The sequence below is a fragment of the Neophocaena asiaeorientalis genome, unplaced genomic scaffold, assembly GCF_003031525.2.
Source record: "Neophocaena asiaeorientalis asiaeorientalis breed wild unplaced genomic scaffold, Neophocaena_asiaeorientalis_V1.1 scaffold426, whole genome shotgun sequence".
NCBI lineage: Eukaryota > Metazoa > Chordata > Mammalia > Artiodactyla > Phocoenidae > Neophocaena > Neophocaena asiaeorientalis.
The window spans coordinates 533,800-553,116 of NW_020185323.1; the positions used below are offsets into that span (position 1 = coordinate 533,800).

Here is a 19,317-nt window from a genome sequence, read left to right on the forward strand (position 1 = left end):
AAGCTTCACAAAAGACATGGAAAGCGAGATAGCTTCAAGATGGCGGAGGAGTAAGACGTGGAGATCACCTTCCTCCCTACAAATACATCAGAAACACATCTACATGTGGAACAACTCCTACAGAACACCTACTGAATACTGGCAGAAGACCTCAGACTTCCCAACAGGCAGGAAACTCCCCACGTACCTGGGTAGGGCAAAAGAAAAAAGAAAAAACAGACAAAAGCATAGGGATGGGACCTGCACCAGTGGGAGGAAGCTGTGAAAGAGGAAAGGTTTCCACACACTAGGAAGCCCCTTCGCAGGCGGAGACTGCGGGTGGTGGAGGGGGGAAGCATCGGAGCCATGGTAGAGAGCGCAGCAACAGGGGTGCGGAGGGCAAAGCAGAGAGATTCCCACACAGAGGATCGATGCTGACCGGTACTCATCAGCCCGAGAGGCTTGTCTGCTCACCCACCAGGGCGGGTGGGGCTGGGAGCTGAGGCTTGGGTTTTGGTCAGATCCCAGGGAGAGGACTGGGGTTGGCGGCGTGAACACAGCCTGAAGGGGGCTAGTCGCCACCGCTAGCCAGAAGGGAGTCTGGGAAAAAGTCTGGACCTGCCTAAGAGGCAAGAGACTATTGTTTCAGGGTGCGCAACGAGAGGGGATTCAGAGCACTGCCTAAATGAGCTCCAGAGACGGGCACGAGCTGCGGCTAACAGCGCGGACCCCAGAGACGGGCGTGAGACGCTAAGGCTGCTGCTGCGGCCACCAAGAAGCCTGTGTGCAAGCACAGGTCACTATCCACACCCCTGGGGAGCCTGTGCAGCCCGCCGTTGCCAGGGTCCAGGGATGCAGGGACAACTCCCCCAGGAGAATGCACGGCGCGCCTCAGGCTGGTGCAACATCATGGCGGCCTCTGCCGCTGCAGGCCCGCCCCGCACTCCATACCCCTCCTTCCCCCCAGCCTGAGTGAGCCAGAGCCCCCTAATCAGCTGCTCCTTTAACCCTGTCCTGTCTGAGTGGGGAGCAGATGCCCTCAGGCAATCTACAAGCAGAGGCGGGGCCAAATCCAAAGCTGAACCCCAGGAGCTCTTCCTTTTTTTTAATATATATATATATTTTTTTCTTTTTCTCCTTTTGTGAGTATGTGTGTGTATGCCTCTTTGTGTGATTTTGTCTGTATACCTTTGCTTTTACCATTTGTCCTAGGGTTCTATCGGTTTTTTTGGAGTTTTTTTACAGATCATTGAAATTACTTTATTATTTATAGCACTTCTAACACTTAAACAAATTATTATCTTATGGTTATTCATTCCCCAAGAAGAAAATGGGTACAGGATCTTTCAGTAACGAAGTTGGAACATTGTAAAAATAAATACAGCATTTGACAAGGAAGATGACATAAGTCTGTCCTGTCATTTGATGTAGAAACAAATGCTGCTTAACAAGGTTGAGTCTCTGGTATTATTTATCTCTACTAACACTTCTTAGAAGTCTTGTGCCTTAACAAAATGCTGTGTGATGACAGGTTATAATATAATCCCAAGATTAAAGCTATTTTGCTTATACTTATCTATTTCCATAATGTATTTTTTTTTAATTTATTTTTTATACCGCAGGTTCTTATTAGTCATCCATTTTATGCACATCAGTGTATACATGTCAATCCTGATCGCCCAATTCATCACACCGTGACCCCCACCCCCCACTGTTTTTTTTTAAGTATACTTTTCAGCTCTTTTTATCATTGGTGGACTTGTGTTTTGGTTTGATTGCTCTCTCTTTCTTTCTTTTTTTAATTACTTTTATAATTTTTCATTTTTAATAATTTTTAATGTTTTAATTGTTTGTTTTAATTATTTTATTTTACTTTCTTTCTTTCTTTCTTTCTTTTTTTATTCCCTCCTTTTTCTTCTGAGCTGGTGGCTGACAGAGCCTTGGTGCTCCAGCCAGGCATCAGGCCTGAGCCTCTGAGGGGGTAAGAGCCGAGTTCAGGACACTGGCCCACCAAAGACCTCCCGGCCCCATGTAATATCAAATGGCGAAAGCTCTCTCAGAGATCTCCATCTCAACGCTATGACCCAGCTCCACTCAACGTCCAGCAAGCTACAGTGCTGAACACCCTATGCCAAACAACTAGCAAGACAGGGACACAACCCTGCCCATTAGCAGAGAGGCTGCCTAAAATCATAATAAGTTCACAGACACCCCAAAACACACCAACAGACACAGTCCTGCCCACCAGAAAGACAAGATACCGCCTCACCCACCAGAACTCAGGCACCAGTCCCCTCCACCAGGAAGCCTACACAACCCACTGAATCAAACTTACCCACTGGGGGCAGACACCAAAAACAAGGACAACATTAAACACACCAACATTCGAATTATAGGTGTCCCAGAAGAAGGAGAGAAAAAGACGGGGACTGAGAAAATATTTGGAGAGATTACAGTTGAAAACTTCCCTGATATGGGAATGGAAATAGTTAATCAAGTCCAGGAAACACAGAGTCCCATACAGGATAAATCCAAGGAGAAACACACCAAGACACATATTAACCAAACTAGCAAAAATTAAATGCAAAGAAAAAATATTAAAATCAGCAAGGTAAAAGTAACAAATAACATACAAGGGACTCCCCATAAGGTTAACAGCTGATCTTTCAGCAGACACTCTGCAAGCCAGAAGGGAGTGGCAGGACATATTTAAAGTGATGAAGGAGAAAAACCTACAACCAAGACTGGTCTACCCAGCAAGGACCTCATTCAGATTCAATGGAGAAATTAAAACCTTTACAGACAAGCAAAAGCTAAGAGAATTCAGAACCACCAAAACAGCTTTACAACAAATGCTAAAGGAACTTCTCTAGGCAGGAAACACAAGAGAAGGAAAAGACCTACAATAACAAACCCAGAACAATTAAGAAAATGGTAATAGGGACACACATATCAGTAACTACCTTAAATGTAAATGGATTAAGTGCTCCAACCAAAAGACACAGACTGGCTGAATGGATACAAAAACAAGACCCGCGGCTTCCCTGTTGGCACAGTGGTTGAGAGTTCGCCTGCCGATGCAGGGGACACGGGTTCGTGCCCCGGTCCAGGAAGATCACACATGCCGCAGAGCAGCTAGGCCCGTGAGCCATGGCCACTGAGCCTGTGCATCCGGAGCCTGTGCTCTGCAACAGTCGAGGCCACAACGGTGAGAGGCCCGCGTACCGCAAAAATAAATAAATAAATAAACAACACCCGTATATACGCTATCTACAAGAGACCCACTTCAGACCGAGGGACACATACAGACTGAAAGTGAAGGGATGGAAAAAGATATTCCATGCAAATGTAAATCAAAAGAAAGCTGGAGTAGCAATTCTCATATCAGACAAAATAGACGTTAAAACAAAGACTATTACAAGAGACAAAGAAGGATACTACATAATGATCAAGGGATCAATCCAAGAAGAAGATATGACAATTGTAAATATTTATGCACCCAACATAGGAGCACCTCAATGCTTAAGGCAAATGCTAACAGCCATAAAAGGGGAAATCAACAGTAACAAAATCATAGAAGGGGACTTTAACACCCCACTTTCACCAATGGACAAATCATCCAAAATGAAAATAAATAAGGAAACACAAGCTTTAAATGATACATTAAACAAGATGGACTTAATTGATATTGATAGGACATTCTATCCAAGACAACAGAATACACGTTCTTCTCAAGTGCTCATGGAACCTTCTCCAGGATAGATCATCTCTTGGGTCAGAAACCAAGCCTTGGTAAATTTACGAAAATTGAAATCGTATCAAGTATCTTTTCTGACCTCAATGCTATGAGACTAGATATCAATTACAGGAAAAAATCTGCAAAAAATACAAGCACATGGAGGCTAAACAAAACACTACTAAATAACCAAGAGATCACTGAAGAAATCAAAGAGGAAATCAAAAAATACCCAGAAACAAATGACAATGAAAACACGACGACCCAAAACCTATGGGATGCAGCAAAAGCAGTTGTAAGAGGGAAGTCTATAGCCATACAATCCTACCTCAAGAAACAAGAAACATCTCAAATAAACAACCTAACCTTACACCTAGAGCAATTAGAGAAAGAAGAACAAAAAACCCCCAAAGTTAGCAGAAGGAAAGAAATCATAAAGATCAGATCAGAGATAAATGAAAGAGAAATGAAGGAAACAATAGCTAAGATCAATGAAACTAAAAGCTGGTTCTTTGAGAAGATAAACAAAATTGATAAACCATTAACCAGACTCATCAAGAAAAAAAGGGAGAAGACTCAAATCCATAGAATTAGAAATGAAAAAGAAGTAACAACTGACACTGCAGAAATGCAAAGGATCATGAGAGATTACTACAAGCAAGTATATGCCAATAAAATGGACTACCTGGAAGAAATGGACAAATTCTTAAAAAAACACAACCTCCTGAGACTGAACCAGGAAGAAATAGAAAATATAAACAGACCAATCAGAAGCACTGAAATTGAGACTGTGATTTTAAATCTTCCAACAAACAAAAACCCAGGACCAGCTGGATTCACAGATGAATTCTATCAAACATTTAGTGAAGAGCTAACACCTATCCTTCTCAAACTCTTCCAAAGTATAGCAGACGGAGGAACACTCCCAAACTCATTCTACGAGGCCACCATCACCCTGATACCGAAGCCAGGCAAAGATTTCACAAAAAAAGAAAACTACCTACCAATATCACTGATGAACATAGATGCAAAAATCCTCAACAAAATACTAGCAAACAGAATCCAACAGCACAGTAAAAGGATCATACACCATGATCAAGTGGGATTTATCCCAGGAATGCAAGGATTCTTCAATATATGCAAATCAATCAATGTGATAAACCATATTAACAAATTGAATGAGAAAAACCATATGATCATCTCAATAGATGCAGAAAAAGCTTTCAAGAAAATTCAACACTCATTTATGATAAAAACCCTCCAGAAAGTAGGCATAGAGGGAACTTACCTCAACATAATAAAGGCCATATATGACAAACCCACAGCCAACATCATTCTCAATGGTGAAAAACTGAAACCATTTCCACTAAGATCAGGAACAAGACAAAGTTGCCCACTCTCATCACTATGATTCAACATAGTTTTGGAAGTTTTAGCCACAGCAATCAGAAGAGACAAAGAAATAAGAGGAATCCAAATTGGAAAAGAAGATGTAAATAGTCACTGTTTGCAGATGACATGATGCTATACCTAGAGTATCCCAAAGATGCTACCAGAAAACTACTAGAGCTAATCAATGAATTTGGTAAAGTAGCAGGATATAAAATTAATGCACAGAAATCTCTTGCATTCCTATACACTAATGATGAAAAATCTGAAAGAGAAATTAAGGAAACACTCCCATTTACCATTGCAACAAAAAGAATAAAATACCTAGGAATAAACCTACCTAACTATACTACAAAGCTACAGTAATTAAGGCAGTATGGTACTGGCACAAAAACAGAAATATAGATCAGTGGAGCAAGATAGAAAGCCTAGAGATGAATCCACACACATATGGTCACCTTATCTTTGCTAAAGGATGCAAGAATATACAATGGAGAAAAGACAGCCTCTTCAATAAGTGGTGCTGGGAACACTGGACAGCTACATGTAAAAGAATGAAATTAATTAGAACACTCCCTAACACCATACACAAATATAAACTCAAAATGGATTAAAGACCTAAATGTAATGCCAGACACTCTAGCTAACACATATATATGGAGTCTAAAGAAAAAATATGGTTCTGAAGAACCTAGGGGCAGGACAGGAATAAAGACACAGATGTAGAGAATGGACTTGAGTACATGGGGAGGGGGAAGGGTAAGCTGGCACGAAGTGAGAGAGTAGCATGGACATACATATATACTATCAAATGTAAAATAGCCAGTGGGAAGCAGCCACATAGCACAGGGAGATCAGCTCCGTGCTTTGTGACCACCTGGAGGGGTAGGATAGGGAGAGTGGGAGGGAGACGCAAGAGGGAGGAGATACGGGGATATATGTATATGTATAGCTGATTCACTTTGTTATAAAGCAGAAACTAACACACCATTGTAAAGCAATTATACTCCAATAAAGTTGTTAAAAAATAATAAAATTTAAAAAGAAAAGACATGGAAAGCAGTGGAATACTGAGGTGTTTAAAACCCAGGCATGCAGAACACAGCAGATATAAATTTTCACTGCAGTGAGGTCAGGATAATTTCAGTTTATCCAATGGAAAGGAAAATAAACTTTTTTTAAGCATCTTTATTGGAGTATAATTGCTTTACAATGGTGTGTTAGTTTCTGCTTTATAACAAAATGAATCAGCTATGCATATACATATAGCCCCATACGTCCTCCCTCTTGCGTCTTCCTCCCACCCTCCCTATCCCACCTCTCTAGAGGAAAATAAACTTTTATGACCTGGTGGGGCTAGAGCAGGTTTAGTTAAAGGTACGTGGTAAGTTTCTAGTTATTGCTACAGACGCTCTTTTCCCTCGTCCTTGGGAGTGTGCCAACTTCTTCTTCATGCTGTTTTCTATCCTCAAAAAGAAAAAGATTTCAAATGGGTATTTTTCTGACTATAAAAGTAATATTTGGGGCTTCCCTGGTGGCGCAGTGGTTGAGAGTCTGCCTGCCAATGCAGGGGACACGGGTTTGTGCCCCAGTGCGGGAAGATCCCACATGCCATGGAGCAGCTAGGCCTGTGAGACATGGCCGCTGAGCCTGCGCATCCGGAGCCTGTGCTCTGCAACGGGAGAGGCCACAACAGTGAGAGGCCTGCGTACCGCAAAAAGAAAAAAAAAAAGTAATATTTGATAATTATAAAAATTCAGAAAAAGCAGACATTTTATATATAGGTATAAAATCATTTTTATACCTATATATAAAGAAAGCTCAGCAATCAGGGATGATGCTATAGATGTTTTGGTATGTATCCTTCCATTCTTTTTTTCTGTGCATATATATGTCAATATGTACCAGTATCTTTAGTTTCATTGGGGTCATACTACATTTATCAACATAGCATGGATGTCTTTCATACCAATTAATACCAGTCAACAGCCTACTTTTCATGGTTGCATAGTGTTCAATTCTGTGCATGTGTCATGACTGATTATTCCATGACCAGTGTTGTAAATGAGCCAGGGGCTTCCCTTGGAGTGGTTCCTCCGTGGTCACTTGGCTGTCAGAGAAGGTTGGTGACTCAGGGTTTCTGAAATTACTTTCTCTTACTTATTTATGCAGGTTAGTGATAGCCCTCAAAGCACAGGTCATGGACGGAAAAGGGAATAGAGAGGTCTGTTAAAAAATCAGCTCAAAAGCCACTGTCTTCAGCTTTCCCTGAATGAGCCCCACTCCATGCGGTCACTCTTTCTTCTGTGTCCCAACAGAAGAGGGACAGAATAGTATGCAGGAGCATGGGCTCTGGAGCCAGACTGCAGGGGTTTGCATTCTGACTTCGTGACATTGGACATATTACTTCACATTTCTCTGCCTCAGTGTTCTCATCTGTAACATGGGGCTAATACTAGTATCTACCTTCTGGGCCAGATGAGATGATCCATGCCAAAAGGACCCAGCAGCACAGGACCTGGCACATAGCAAGAACTCAACAAGTGGTGAGGGTTATTATTATTACTCAGTTCATTCAAGTGGCCCTCCCAGTTAGTAGCTGGGGAGCTCATCTGGATGCCTGGACAGCCCAAATAGATTATAGACTCTGAAAAGTTCAGATGCCAAAGTGACTACAGTTTTTTCCAGATAGTGAGCCCCCGGCCAATGTTACTGATTGATCGTCTAATCCAAACTGACTTGCTGCAATGGTGGGGTCCTCTTGGTTGAATTTGGCCTCCATTTCCCGCTAAAAAAACAAAAGCAAAGCAAAGCAAAACAAAAACCCCAGAGACCCTAATAAGTGGATGTAGGTGAAATACAGTTCCTTCAGGTAGGTCAACATCATAGCTGTGGGCTTTCCTACACTCTATCTAAGGAAATTCTTGACCAGAAGAACCTATAGATCTCTTAAATGATAGTGAAAATGACAAGAAATATTTAAAAGAACTAAAAACCATATTATTCCAAAAGACCAGTCTATAACAGAAGAACAAATCTTGTATTCCCTCATTTATTTGGGATTCTTGGGAACTGAATTTTTTTCCAGTAAGTAGATTTTCTAGATGGTGGAAGCTTATTCATTTAACCACCATAACAGTTTGCATTTTAACCATTTTGATGTAATTCTTTCTAATGCCTGTTGCATGGGTTATGGCTTTCATATAGCGAATATATTGAAAACATGTCAGCCAATTTGTTAAGCTTTGAGACCTCATTGTGAATGTGTTGCTGTCATTTGTTTTTTTTTGTTGTTATTTGTTTGCTCAGCCAAATGATATCAGTGCCATTTGCCTTCTAAAGACTCAGACAACTGTACCTTTACACAGTTCTTTTCACTTTTCACTTTTTTCTCTCACTGGTAGGGTGTGTCAGTTTTTACTTTTTACTACAGAAATATGCATAATCGCTTTCCCCATCTCCAAAACACCTTTCTAACTTACTGATTTATAAGCTTTATACCCTGGGAAAACAGAACCCCAAGTCTGTTACTATTTTGTATACAGTAAGATTAATAGGTATTGAATGAAATCATGTATTTAGTCACAGGATTTTTGACCATTCGAGGACTTTAAGAATTTACTTCCTGGTTGTAGGCTGTTATGTGGTAGAAGTTTGACTCTGGGCAAAGTGCCATTTTATTTATAAGTTGTTGTGCTTATTGTTTTCCATTCTAGCACGAGTGCCTTCCTGTTGCTCATAGGTAGAGAAATTAAAGAAAAATAATAACCTGTCTCTGGGCAGTTGGTAAAGTTTTGTAAAATGGGATTTGGATATTTTTAATAGAAAGAAAGGTAAAATAGTCTTAGATATAATTTCTTGAGTGTTTTTCCATTTTCTTTACAGAGAAATAATGATGCGTCTGTCGGGAAACTCACAGACTAAGAAGTCATAACCATTGCACATCACTACCAGGTGCCTGAGGATCCCCGTCCAGATACGAATGTCCTAATTGCACAGGCCCATGAACAGCTCAAGAAAAATACTTTCGAGAATTTTGAAAGACTCATTGCTACCTGTGTGTACCAAGATCGGGAAAAGTAAGCTTTTATTTTATTGATTCTAATAAATCATTTACGTTTCTGTGAACCTGACTAATGAAGGAATTTGTATTTTATCAAAAAGGGCAAAAAGAAAATTGACATGTCTTCTCATACTCCACCATGTAGCAAAGCCACCTTAAATCATTTTTGGAGATTATCTGGGTACAGATATTTCATAGTGATGGATGGTGAGCTTTGCTTGTTGATGGAATAGGGGAGGCCCTGTATCTTCAAAATAATAGGATTGCCCCTTTGCATTTTCTTTTAATTGGTTTCTAGAGGTTTTCAATTGAAACATAGTAAATCAATGTTAGAAGGTTTAATTCTGAGATGTCGTCTCTTTACATTATTTTAGTGATAAGTGGGATTTATAAGTGTGACTTTTATAATACACAGAACAGCGGATTTGCAAGTATACTTTCTATGGAATTTCTTTGAAATTATTTCTCCTTGAAGATAATGAAGCTCAGCATAATCTATTTCGAATACATTTATCATGTTTGCATTGAGCTTTATTAAGTCACTGTTACAAACAACTGGAGCTCCATCTTAATATGTTTTGGTGTTCATCTTATCCACAGACTGATATAGTACGGGGGCGGGGGCGGAATACTCAACTGGAGTTAGAAAACCTTAGATCAAACTCTAGCCTCTGATTTTATTACTACAGACCACTACCATCTCTTTTCCCCATGACCCCTTCCTTCATCCCCAAACCTGAAGTCTGCACCCCAAGTGGCTACCTACATACCCTAAATATCGTTGAAGGTCCCGTAGTTTATTTTAGTTGTGAATGTTTTTTTTCCTAATCCATAATACACCCTTGTTGAGTTGTTATAAAGATGGTATTTTTCCTTGAATCTTTAAGCTTCTCTGAGCCTCCTGGAGGATGTGTGGCCTGAGCTTTGCATGACCCTGGCCTTGCCTTCCACCCTAGTGGTACCCCTTCCCAGGGTGAGAATTGTGACCCTCCTTCACTAAAGGAACACCTCCTGGGAAAATGGGGCTAGTTGATCAGACAACTCTGAGGTTCTCCAGATCCAACAAGCTCCAATTCTAGACATAAACATTCTCCTATCATTTTATAAACTACTGCAAAGAAAGAAGCCCACTTTCTTTCCTGTTGGTTCTAATTTTGCCTGATGCCTGGAAGAACACTGTCTGAGTTAGAACATTGGACAAGCATTTCTGTGCCCTCAGCAGGCTGGGGAAAATGACTGTTGGGCTGGTCTGGAGAAAAAATTGAGGTGAATGTTAAGGTCCCGGTTGGGGCTTCTAGGTTATAAGGTTTGGGTCCAAGGAAAAGACTAGAAAAACACCCTCCAGTCATATAATACTTGTGTTGGAGGCTCTAGATGCCTGTCAGATTAAGAGATGTTTTCAAATATCAGAACCATTTTTGACTAGTGGTCAAGAATGCAGATCGATTACTTAGAGCAACACTCGTGGCTACAGCCTTAATAGGCTGTACTATCACCAACCAAGAATCTGAATCTTGATGGAAAGGCCTTTGTAAGGACAGAATCTAGTGACTTGTGAAATGGAAAAACAGTTGGTGAAATGCAGTATTACTGTTTTTCCTTACTGTGATTCCAGTACCAGTTTTCATACTTATTTCCAGGTGCATGCTTTTAGGACACATCTGTGTTTTCTTTCCTATAGAGTGTAATTGTTACTCAAGAGACACAAAGTATATACAAGCCCATTTACTTTGTTTTAATGCAGGGAAAAATTATTACCCAGCAAAGACATCAAAAGGCTGTGCAGGTCCTCCTGATTACCTTTGAATGATGATCTTCTGGGATCCTTACTCTCCAGGTAAGTGAGAACTCCACCCTCATGGGCAATGTCCTGCATATTTTTGTTTCGGAGACTATTCCTGGTTTTTTGTTTGTTTGTTTTTTGTTTTTTTTTGCGGTACGCGGGCCTCTCACTGTTGTGGCCTCTCCCGTTGCGGAGCACAGGCTCCAGACGCGCAGGCTCAGCGGCCATGGCTCACGGGCCCAGCCGCTCCGCGGCACGTGGGATCCCCCCGGACCGGGGCACGAACCTGTGTCCCCTGCATCGGCAGGCGGACTCTCAACCACTGCACCACCAGGGAAGCCCTATTCCTGGTTTTACATCTGCCTTTAATTGCCCTTGATTTACCCTTGACTTTTTATTTATTACCGATGACACATCTCCATTTAAGTGTTAAAAAGGAAAACTGAGTCATGATTTTGAATGTTAGGGAGCCTATTATGAAGTATCATTTTATCTTTTTAACATTAAGATATACTTATATGCACACAGATTCCTGGGACAAAATGAAAATGTACAAACTCATTGGTTATGAGAGTCTTAGATGTAAAATTTAGGGCAGATTTTTCAAAGCAGTAGTTTCTAATGGCCACAGACATGCAGTAAGAGCACCTCATGTTATTAGCACAGAGCTCTGTCCTGCTAGAACACTAGATGTAAAGTGCAGAGATTCTGATGTTGCAAAAGGGAAGCACAGTCAACTGCTTTCTGAAACACCTCACTTCTTGCACTGAACCTGACTCTTGACTTCCTGGCACCACCCTCCTAGCCACCCAGACTCTGTTCATCTTTTATGCTTACCATGGCATGACTCCAGCCCCCCCCCCTCTAGCATACTTATCTTGATAATTCTGACATTTGGGGCTGTGTTCTAGGCATTGTTATCATTGCTTTGAATACATTACCTCATTTACTTTGTGAGGACAACTTGGTGAGGTCAGAGCAATTATCCTATCTTACAAGAGGATGCTGAGGTCTAGAGAGATAAAATTTTGCCTAAAGTCACGTAGTCTAGAAAAAGAAGAGCTGTGACTTAACCCCTGAACCTTTAAAATGCACATCTTCTGCTTCTAACCATTTTGAATTATTGTCTACAACTAGCCAGTAGATTAGAATGTCTTGACAGTCCTACCTCCTTTCTACTACTTGCATCTACTCTCTCCCCTCCATTCCCGCCATCTTCACTCTTGTTCTGACCCACCTTTCTTCTTGATTGTTGGCAGGGCTTCCACATTGGTCTTTCTTCCAATGGCCTCTAAATTTTTAAATCCGTCTTTACATCTTGCAGCTAAGTACCTTCTAAGAGCAAGAATATCATAGTGTCACTCTTCTATTCATAAGCCTTCTGTACCATTTCTTTGTTCTCTGAGGAATGACCAAACTCCTTAGCTTTGAGCTCCTTCTCCCCCTTCTCCATTGTGGGGCTTAGGGTTGTCACTAGGGCATTATTCTCAAGCAGGGGCTGGAGTGGGGAGTCCTCATCTGAGACAGAAAAAGAAACAAAAGGAAGCAGACAAAACTAAATCCCATGTGGGAGAACTAGAGTCCAAGGTATCAGGAGGGGAATCAAGAAGAGGCCAATTCAGTTGGATGTGTGTATATGCATTGGATTGACCTGGGGTTATCTTCTAGACTATCAGCTCTATTTGCTTTCATTTGCTAGCAGCAGTATGTGGGATAAATAGGCCATCCCGGTGTAAAGGACCTGAGATGAAATAGGCAGGCTTAGGAGCCCGGTTTCTCCACAGTTATCACATTCCCAAAGCTCGTCTTCTCATTCCCAACAGTCCAGCCAAATGGCTCATTTAGCATTTCACATGTATTCCTCCTGCATTCCCACTTTTTTGCCTTTTCTCTTGCTGTTTCTTCAGTAGGAACTAGCTTCCAATTTTCTTCACCTGCTGAAAGCTTGTTCTTTATGACCCGTTTCGAATAGCACCGTATCCATGAAGCCCTCTTGGATTTGCTTGCCTGGCGGTGATTATCTCCTCCTAAGGATTCTCACCGCACTATTTATGTTTCCTTTTTTGTCTCTTACCTTGTAATGAAGACTTGTGACTAGACATTTGATCCACTTAGATACAGAGACCTGCTTCTAACCTGTTTGATTTACTGCCTAAAAATAAGCAGTGGCTTGTCACATCTTGACAGTTTTACCCCTACCTTGTCTCCTATATTCTTTGAATCTGCTTGCTAGCTGTGTAATCTTGTGCAAGATTTTTGACCTGCCTGAACCCCAGATTCCTTACCTCTAGAATGAGATAACACTACCTACTTCCTCGCGGTTCTCAGAGTGACTTGAGATAACATACATAAATTCCCCAGTGCCATAGCACCTGGTACTAAGTACTGACTGGGGACTAGGAGAGGAGTTTCCATCAGGGACCGTAGACCACACACTCTGACTTAGAAATGAACTGGAAGAGACCTGCATCCTTCCACATAGAGGAAGCCTTGTTTTTAAACAGTTGGATCTGAATGCCTTTCACACATTAAGCTGTCTTCTAGTCAGGAAGCTGCGGATGTTTATTAGATTATCTCTTGATGGCCTCGAGGATGAGTTGTCCTGGAAAGTCCAGTAATGTGGGAGCCTGGCCTCCGGGGGACCTAGATGTTTCCTATCCAGCACTGAGGCCACCAAGTCATCATCCTCTCATCCTCTCAGCAGACTGTTTTGTCTTTGCCTTGACGATTTGACATTAAAGGCAGAAAGACGATTCCCCAACTCGTTGCGAAGCCGGTTCAGTCTCAGATCACATCCGCCTCTGAGCCCGGCTTAGCTCTGAGGAGGTCATCCCTCTGAGCCGCTAAGCAGTCTAACTTTGCCTCTAATTGTGCACTGACCCTTCTCCACACTCAGGGGAAACTTCAGACTAATCAGATTAGAAAATGTCTCATTCCCATTCCCCTCTCCCTCCAATATGCCCTGCCACGATTTGGGTCACATGCTTGGTGTTTTGCATCATCTCCGCAGATTCCTTTCAAAGACTGCCCTAATTCCTAATGGGCCCATCAGCCTGCAGCTTACATTTATATTCTGCATTCTTATTGTTCCCCACAGACTCCACAGGGCTTTCCAGAGCCTTGACCAGACTCTCTTTCTACACAGCCCTCCTGTGGCACGCTAAGCCAGAGCCCCTCTGACGTCTGCAGCCTCCCGTGGGAGACAGGCCCGGAGTTTGTTGACTTGGTTCAGCACACACTCTGCCCAGGGGCAGTTTTACCTGCCTTGGGATGGAGCTGGGCAGCTGTTGAGCATCTGTAGAGCCCTGCTGCTGTGTGAATTCAGATCAGGAGATGAAAACCTACGTGGCTAAAGATTGGATGATTTCTTTCACCCACTCCAGATTGTTACCTGTGAATTTCTTCTGACCCGGCATGTGGGTACGAAGATTTCCCCTCTACTCCATTTCCATTTTTCTTGTGATTCAGTTAGGTCTTTTCCTTATGAGCACAAGTCCTGCTGGAATCAGCACTTCAAAATCTCTTCACATCTGGTTACCCAGCCCCTGTCAGTTTGTGCTGTGGTAGCTGGTATGAGGTCACTTTACTTGCCAAATGAAGTCAGAAGTCATTTCACTAATGCACAGAGCATCAGACTTAAATGTTCGATGTAGTGGTAGCTACTACCCGTTCATAATAGGAGTGGCACTCTGTATTGACATAGTGCCTAGGGCCCTAGAATGTTTTGTAAATCCTTGAGCCCATTAAAAGGTACATTTTAGTGGATGGTAGGCATGATACCTCATTTCACGAGTGCAAACGTTGAGGTATAAGGAGACTCTCTCACTCAAAGAGCTTGCTTCAGGCCTGAATGGATCTGTAATGGAATTAAAATGACAGCTCCCTAAGATACCCTAAACCTTTGTTTCTATCTGAGCTCCTAGGGGTAGGAACGATATCTCATTCACCTTTGCAATCCCGGAGGCTTGTCCTGTGCTGGTACACTGGGCAGTGGGGAGAAACACGTGGGCTTGATTTCTAGCAGAGCTGCTTCTGAAGTCCAGCCCTACGGCCTTCTGCCCAGGTGATCCCTGTAAATGGAGTCAACCCCTCTCCGCCTTCATTAGGGTATTAATATGTCCTCAGTACTAATAAGCAAGAAAACCTCGCTCTCAAACCATAAGAGGTAGGGAGTTTTCTGAGGTCATTCCATACTGTGTTCCTGATGCGACTGGGGAGTAAAGAGGCAGCCTCCTCCCCTAATTGTAGCCTTCCGAATTGGGACTTGGAATAGCTGGAAATTCAAGTGCGACTCTTTCCCCAGCAGCTCTGCCCCAAGCTAGTCTTTTACAGCTGTCTTTGGGCTCCATGGAATGCCTTAGAACTGGCCTCCCAAGAGAGCTGGTGCCTCATCCAGAAATATCAGTTAAAATGGAAAAAGTTAACAGGGCTTTAAAATCATCTCATTATACTCTACCCAGCCTCTCCCTCTGCCCCCTTCCCAGAGGCATGGTTGGGGCTCAAGTGATTTCACCCAACAATACGTGGCAGTGAAGCTGAGGGGCAAGGGTTGAACCATGTGCTTGCTAATGTTGCAGAGTGTTTGGTGCACTGGGAAGTTTTCAGAGAGAAACTCTCTTCTGTCCCTCTCCTTCTCTCTCTCTCTCTCTCTCTTTCTCTCTCTCTCTCTCTCTCTCTCTCTCTCACACACACACACACGCGCGCACACACACACACACACACACACACACACACATACACACACACACAGATGCTTTCTACCTTTTCAAATATAAGGTGATTTGGTCCCTAAGGAGATCTGTGCTAGGCTCACAATTGGAATTTAGAGGTCTGGCGATTTGCGATCACAGGAGTTAACTCATTGGCAACTTGGGCAGTGCCATCTTGCCGACTCCTAAGTTTTTGTGGCCAACGGGGTAGGGTGGCCTAGAGCTCCACTTCTTTTCCTTAAGTGTCTGGTCTTTAAGACTCTCACCAGGTGTTTCAGTGTGCACAGTGGGTTTGTTGGGTAACAAACTGAAACCAAACACAACCAAGTGAGTCAAAAATGTGTCTTCACTACCCTCCCTCCCTTTTAGCCCTGGTCCTGCCGCCAGCCCGTTCCCCTAAGTTATGAGATGGCCTTTGCGGCAGAGGGGGACCCATGTTACTCTTCAGCAGAATACAGCTGCTGCGCCTATTACCTCCACAGATGGTGGAAATAAAGCAGATCAGGATTATTCCCCACAGCAAGGAGATGGATGGCTTCTGCGGTTTTCAAGCCATTCATCATTTTTGGGAGGGGGACCAGGAGTACCTGTCAAATGACACGTTAGACTCACTTCTTAGAACTCCCACCTAGCAAGGCATCGGGAAGCCTGCTTGCGGTTCATTATTATCTAGAGGAGAACCGGAGAAATCGGCTTCCCTCCCTCTTCTTCCACGACCACGTCCTTTAGTTTGTGTAGGGAAGGAAATGGTGGCTTGCCCAAGTATCAAAGGGAAAGAAGAATTTATGGAGGTTTTAGGAAAACACTTTAGCACTGTGAGCTGGCACTTTAAAGTAAGGAGGCTGACTTTTTAACAAGCATCGACACACTTGAAAGCCAGAATTAGTGTTGCCCTTTAGGGCAGTCCCCCTGGAAGGCTGTGCGCTGATTCCAACAATGTCGCCATAGAAAGCTCTTCTTTGGAATCGCCTTCACAGCCTTTTCAAAAGAATTTCCTCCATAGTGGCAAGTCTTTGTCCTTTGACCATGAATCAGAGTCTAAGCAAGAGTCAAATGTCATTTGGCAAGGAGCGAAGTAGGGGATTCAGGTGGAAAACCAGGATGCTAACATTTTTGATCAGAAGCACAGCACGACCCTGAAGTAAGGAGATCCATTTTCTATACGATTCATGGGCTTTTCCAAAATACTTTGAAAGGATGGAGAGGATTTGGTGAATGATTACCTGTAGTCATGAGGCAGGAGGGACGGCTGGGGAGATAGTATTCAGGGGAAATTGACCTACTTGTCCTCACTCCCCTAATAGTCAAGCGTTTCTCCGTCTCCAAACTTCTCCCTCTCAGCTCCTTCTCCAACCTGGACTGTTTTTAGAGCTGCAACGCTCCTTTGTATCCTAGTCTTTTCTCTCTCACAACCTGATCTAACAGTAGCGTATAGTAGATGTAGTGTATAGTAGCAAATGAGGGCGTGAAAAATCTCACTGTATCAGTGGTCCAGGGGAGGAAGCTCTGTGCTGAGTTTTGGAGCATGGAGGAAAACCGGGACATGCTCCCAACGAGTGGTGTTCCTGCCTTGCCAAGTCTGACTTGTATGAGTTCACCACCTTGGAAAGCACGCTTCAAGGTCTCTCGTCTGCTTTTTACACTTCTTACATTTTTATTTATGCCAAACGGATACATGCTTATAGTAAAAAAAAATAAAATAAAATCATTCTAAAAAGCTTATTCCGACAACAGCAGTTTCCAGCCACATCTCTCCCCACCTCCCAGACCCGTTCTCAAGAAACAGCCTTTCAGTCCTTCTAGCTGTTTCTGCAGACCTTTAAATAGCATGTACGTACTGCTATTTCTGGATTTCTCATTTTTAGATACTGCTACTACTTCCTGTTACGATGCTTGAGAATTTAGCATAATATTGATTCCCATTACTGGTGTTCTTTCTGGATGTTCTTAGGATCGTCTTTTTATTCCTGGTGCTCTGGAAGTTCTTGCTGGGGCTTGTGGTGTGTGTGTGTGTGTGTGTGTGTGTGTGTGTGTGTGTCTGTATATAGATTCATTGTGCTTAACAGTTTATGGGCCCTTCCGGTCTGGAGACTCTGTCCTTTGGCTCTGATAAATTTTCCATTAATTTTAAAATAATTTCCTTTCCTCCATTTTTATTTTTCTCTTGTGAGAACGCCTATCATTAAGATCTTGGCTCTCTTGAATTTGGATCGTTCTGTCCCCAATTTTTCTTTGTCATTATAATGTCCTTACTAAGGGGTTTCCTCAACTTTACATTCCACCCCTTCTTCTGCATCTATTTACTACTATCATGTTTTTTATTCCAAGAGCACACTTTTGGTTCCTATTTTTAGTCTTCTGTTCTTTTTTCGTGGGTGTAATATATCCTCTTATCTCACATCTTTCCCTCTGCTACCTGAATTATCTTTGTTGCTTGATACCTTTTTTTTTCCTGTTGCCATTTTGACTTCTGTCCTTAATGTTGGAAGCTTTGGGGGGTGGGTCTTGTTGATTAGTGGGTTTCACTGCATGAGTCATCTCCTAGCCCACATTTTCATTAGGTAATCCCCAGAAGCCACAATTTGGGGCCATTCAGAGTATTGAGAGGAGAATCCTATCTTCTCCTGTGGGGCTAGGAGGGAGGGTGGGATAGGGGAAAGGAAGAGAATTTAAGTATGGCCACTGGTGTTCTGGAAACAGAAAAGGAGAAGGAAGGGGGCTGAGAGACCCAAGTTCAGTATAGTGTGTAATGTTCTTCTCTACCCTCCATTATGCTTCCTCTCCCCAAGACTAGAACTGCTTTTGTTGAATTTCTCTGGAGAACAAGCCTCACTCCCCTGTAGGGAAGAGCACAGTGTACAAGGAGATACTTGAGGGTTCAGCTGCTCTTGCTTTATTTAGGCTTTCAAACAGTCCTGTTTTCCGGCCCCCACCGTATCCCTGCCTTTATTGGCACCTGGAGTCTGTAATCGCTGAGCCTCTCAGAAGTTTTGTGGGCCACGCTGGCTAATCTCTAAGTGCCCCCTGCCTCTGCCATGGACATTTCGAGTTCAGCTTCCCTTCCTCGGCTCTGCTGAGCCAGTTACCAATCCTTAGTCTGATTTCCATCTTGCAAACGATTTTGAAATCTCTTGTCCACTGTTGCCTTGTTTTCCAGCTATCTTTGCCATTGGGGGTTATCACCTATTTTTATTTCTTTGTTGTCATTTTGGTGAGATTTTGGTGGGAAAGGGAGATAAATATTTGTGAGTGACCCATCGTGATTTACTGCAACTCTATCCACTTCCCAAGAGCAAAGAATTCTTCCAAGAAGCATTGGCTAATTTTATCCCTTTTAATTGAAAGATTCTTTGTTCTTTTCTCCCTTGCTCCTTTTGGGGGGATTCCCATATCCATTGAAATCCTCCAAGACAGAACTGAAAAGAGAAACTTGGAGTATTTTACCACATTAACTCAACTCTTCCCTGAGGCCTGGCTTTGGGACTTTGGAAAGATTAAATCTTTCAAACATTTTTCCTCAAAAAGATTTTATACATCATTTCTAAGCTGTGTACTCCTTCATTTACAGCCTTTGATCCTTCCCGAATATCATTTGATTCAGGAATATCCTTCCCAAATATCTTTTGAGATGGGTAAATTTTTAGATCTGTTGAGTCTG

The 19,317-nt window shown here is 42.6% G+C and overlaps 1 protein-coding gene across 1 annotated transcript in view; it reads left to right on the forward strand.

The window, feature by feature from the left end:
* The window catches only part of EFHC2 (EF-hand domain containing 2), a 185,144-nt gene that overhangs the window by 141,423 nt on the left and 24,404 nt on the right, over nucleotides 1-19,317 (forward strand). Inside the window, 2 exon segments of the mRNA XM_024734192.1 lie at nucleotides 8,992-9,183; nucleotides 10,912-11,004. Of these exon segments, the coding sequence (XP_024589960.1) occupies nucleotides 8,992-9,183; nucleotides 10,912-11,004 (285 nt within the window).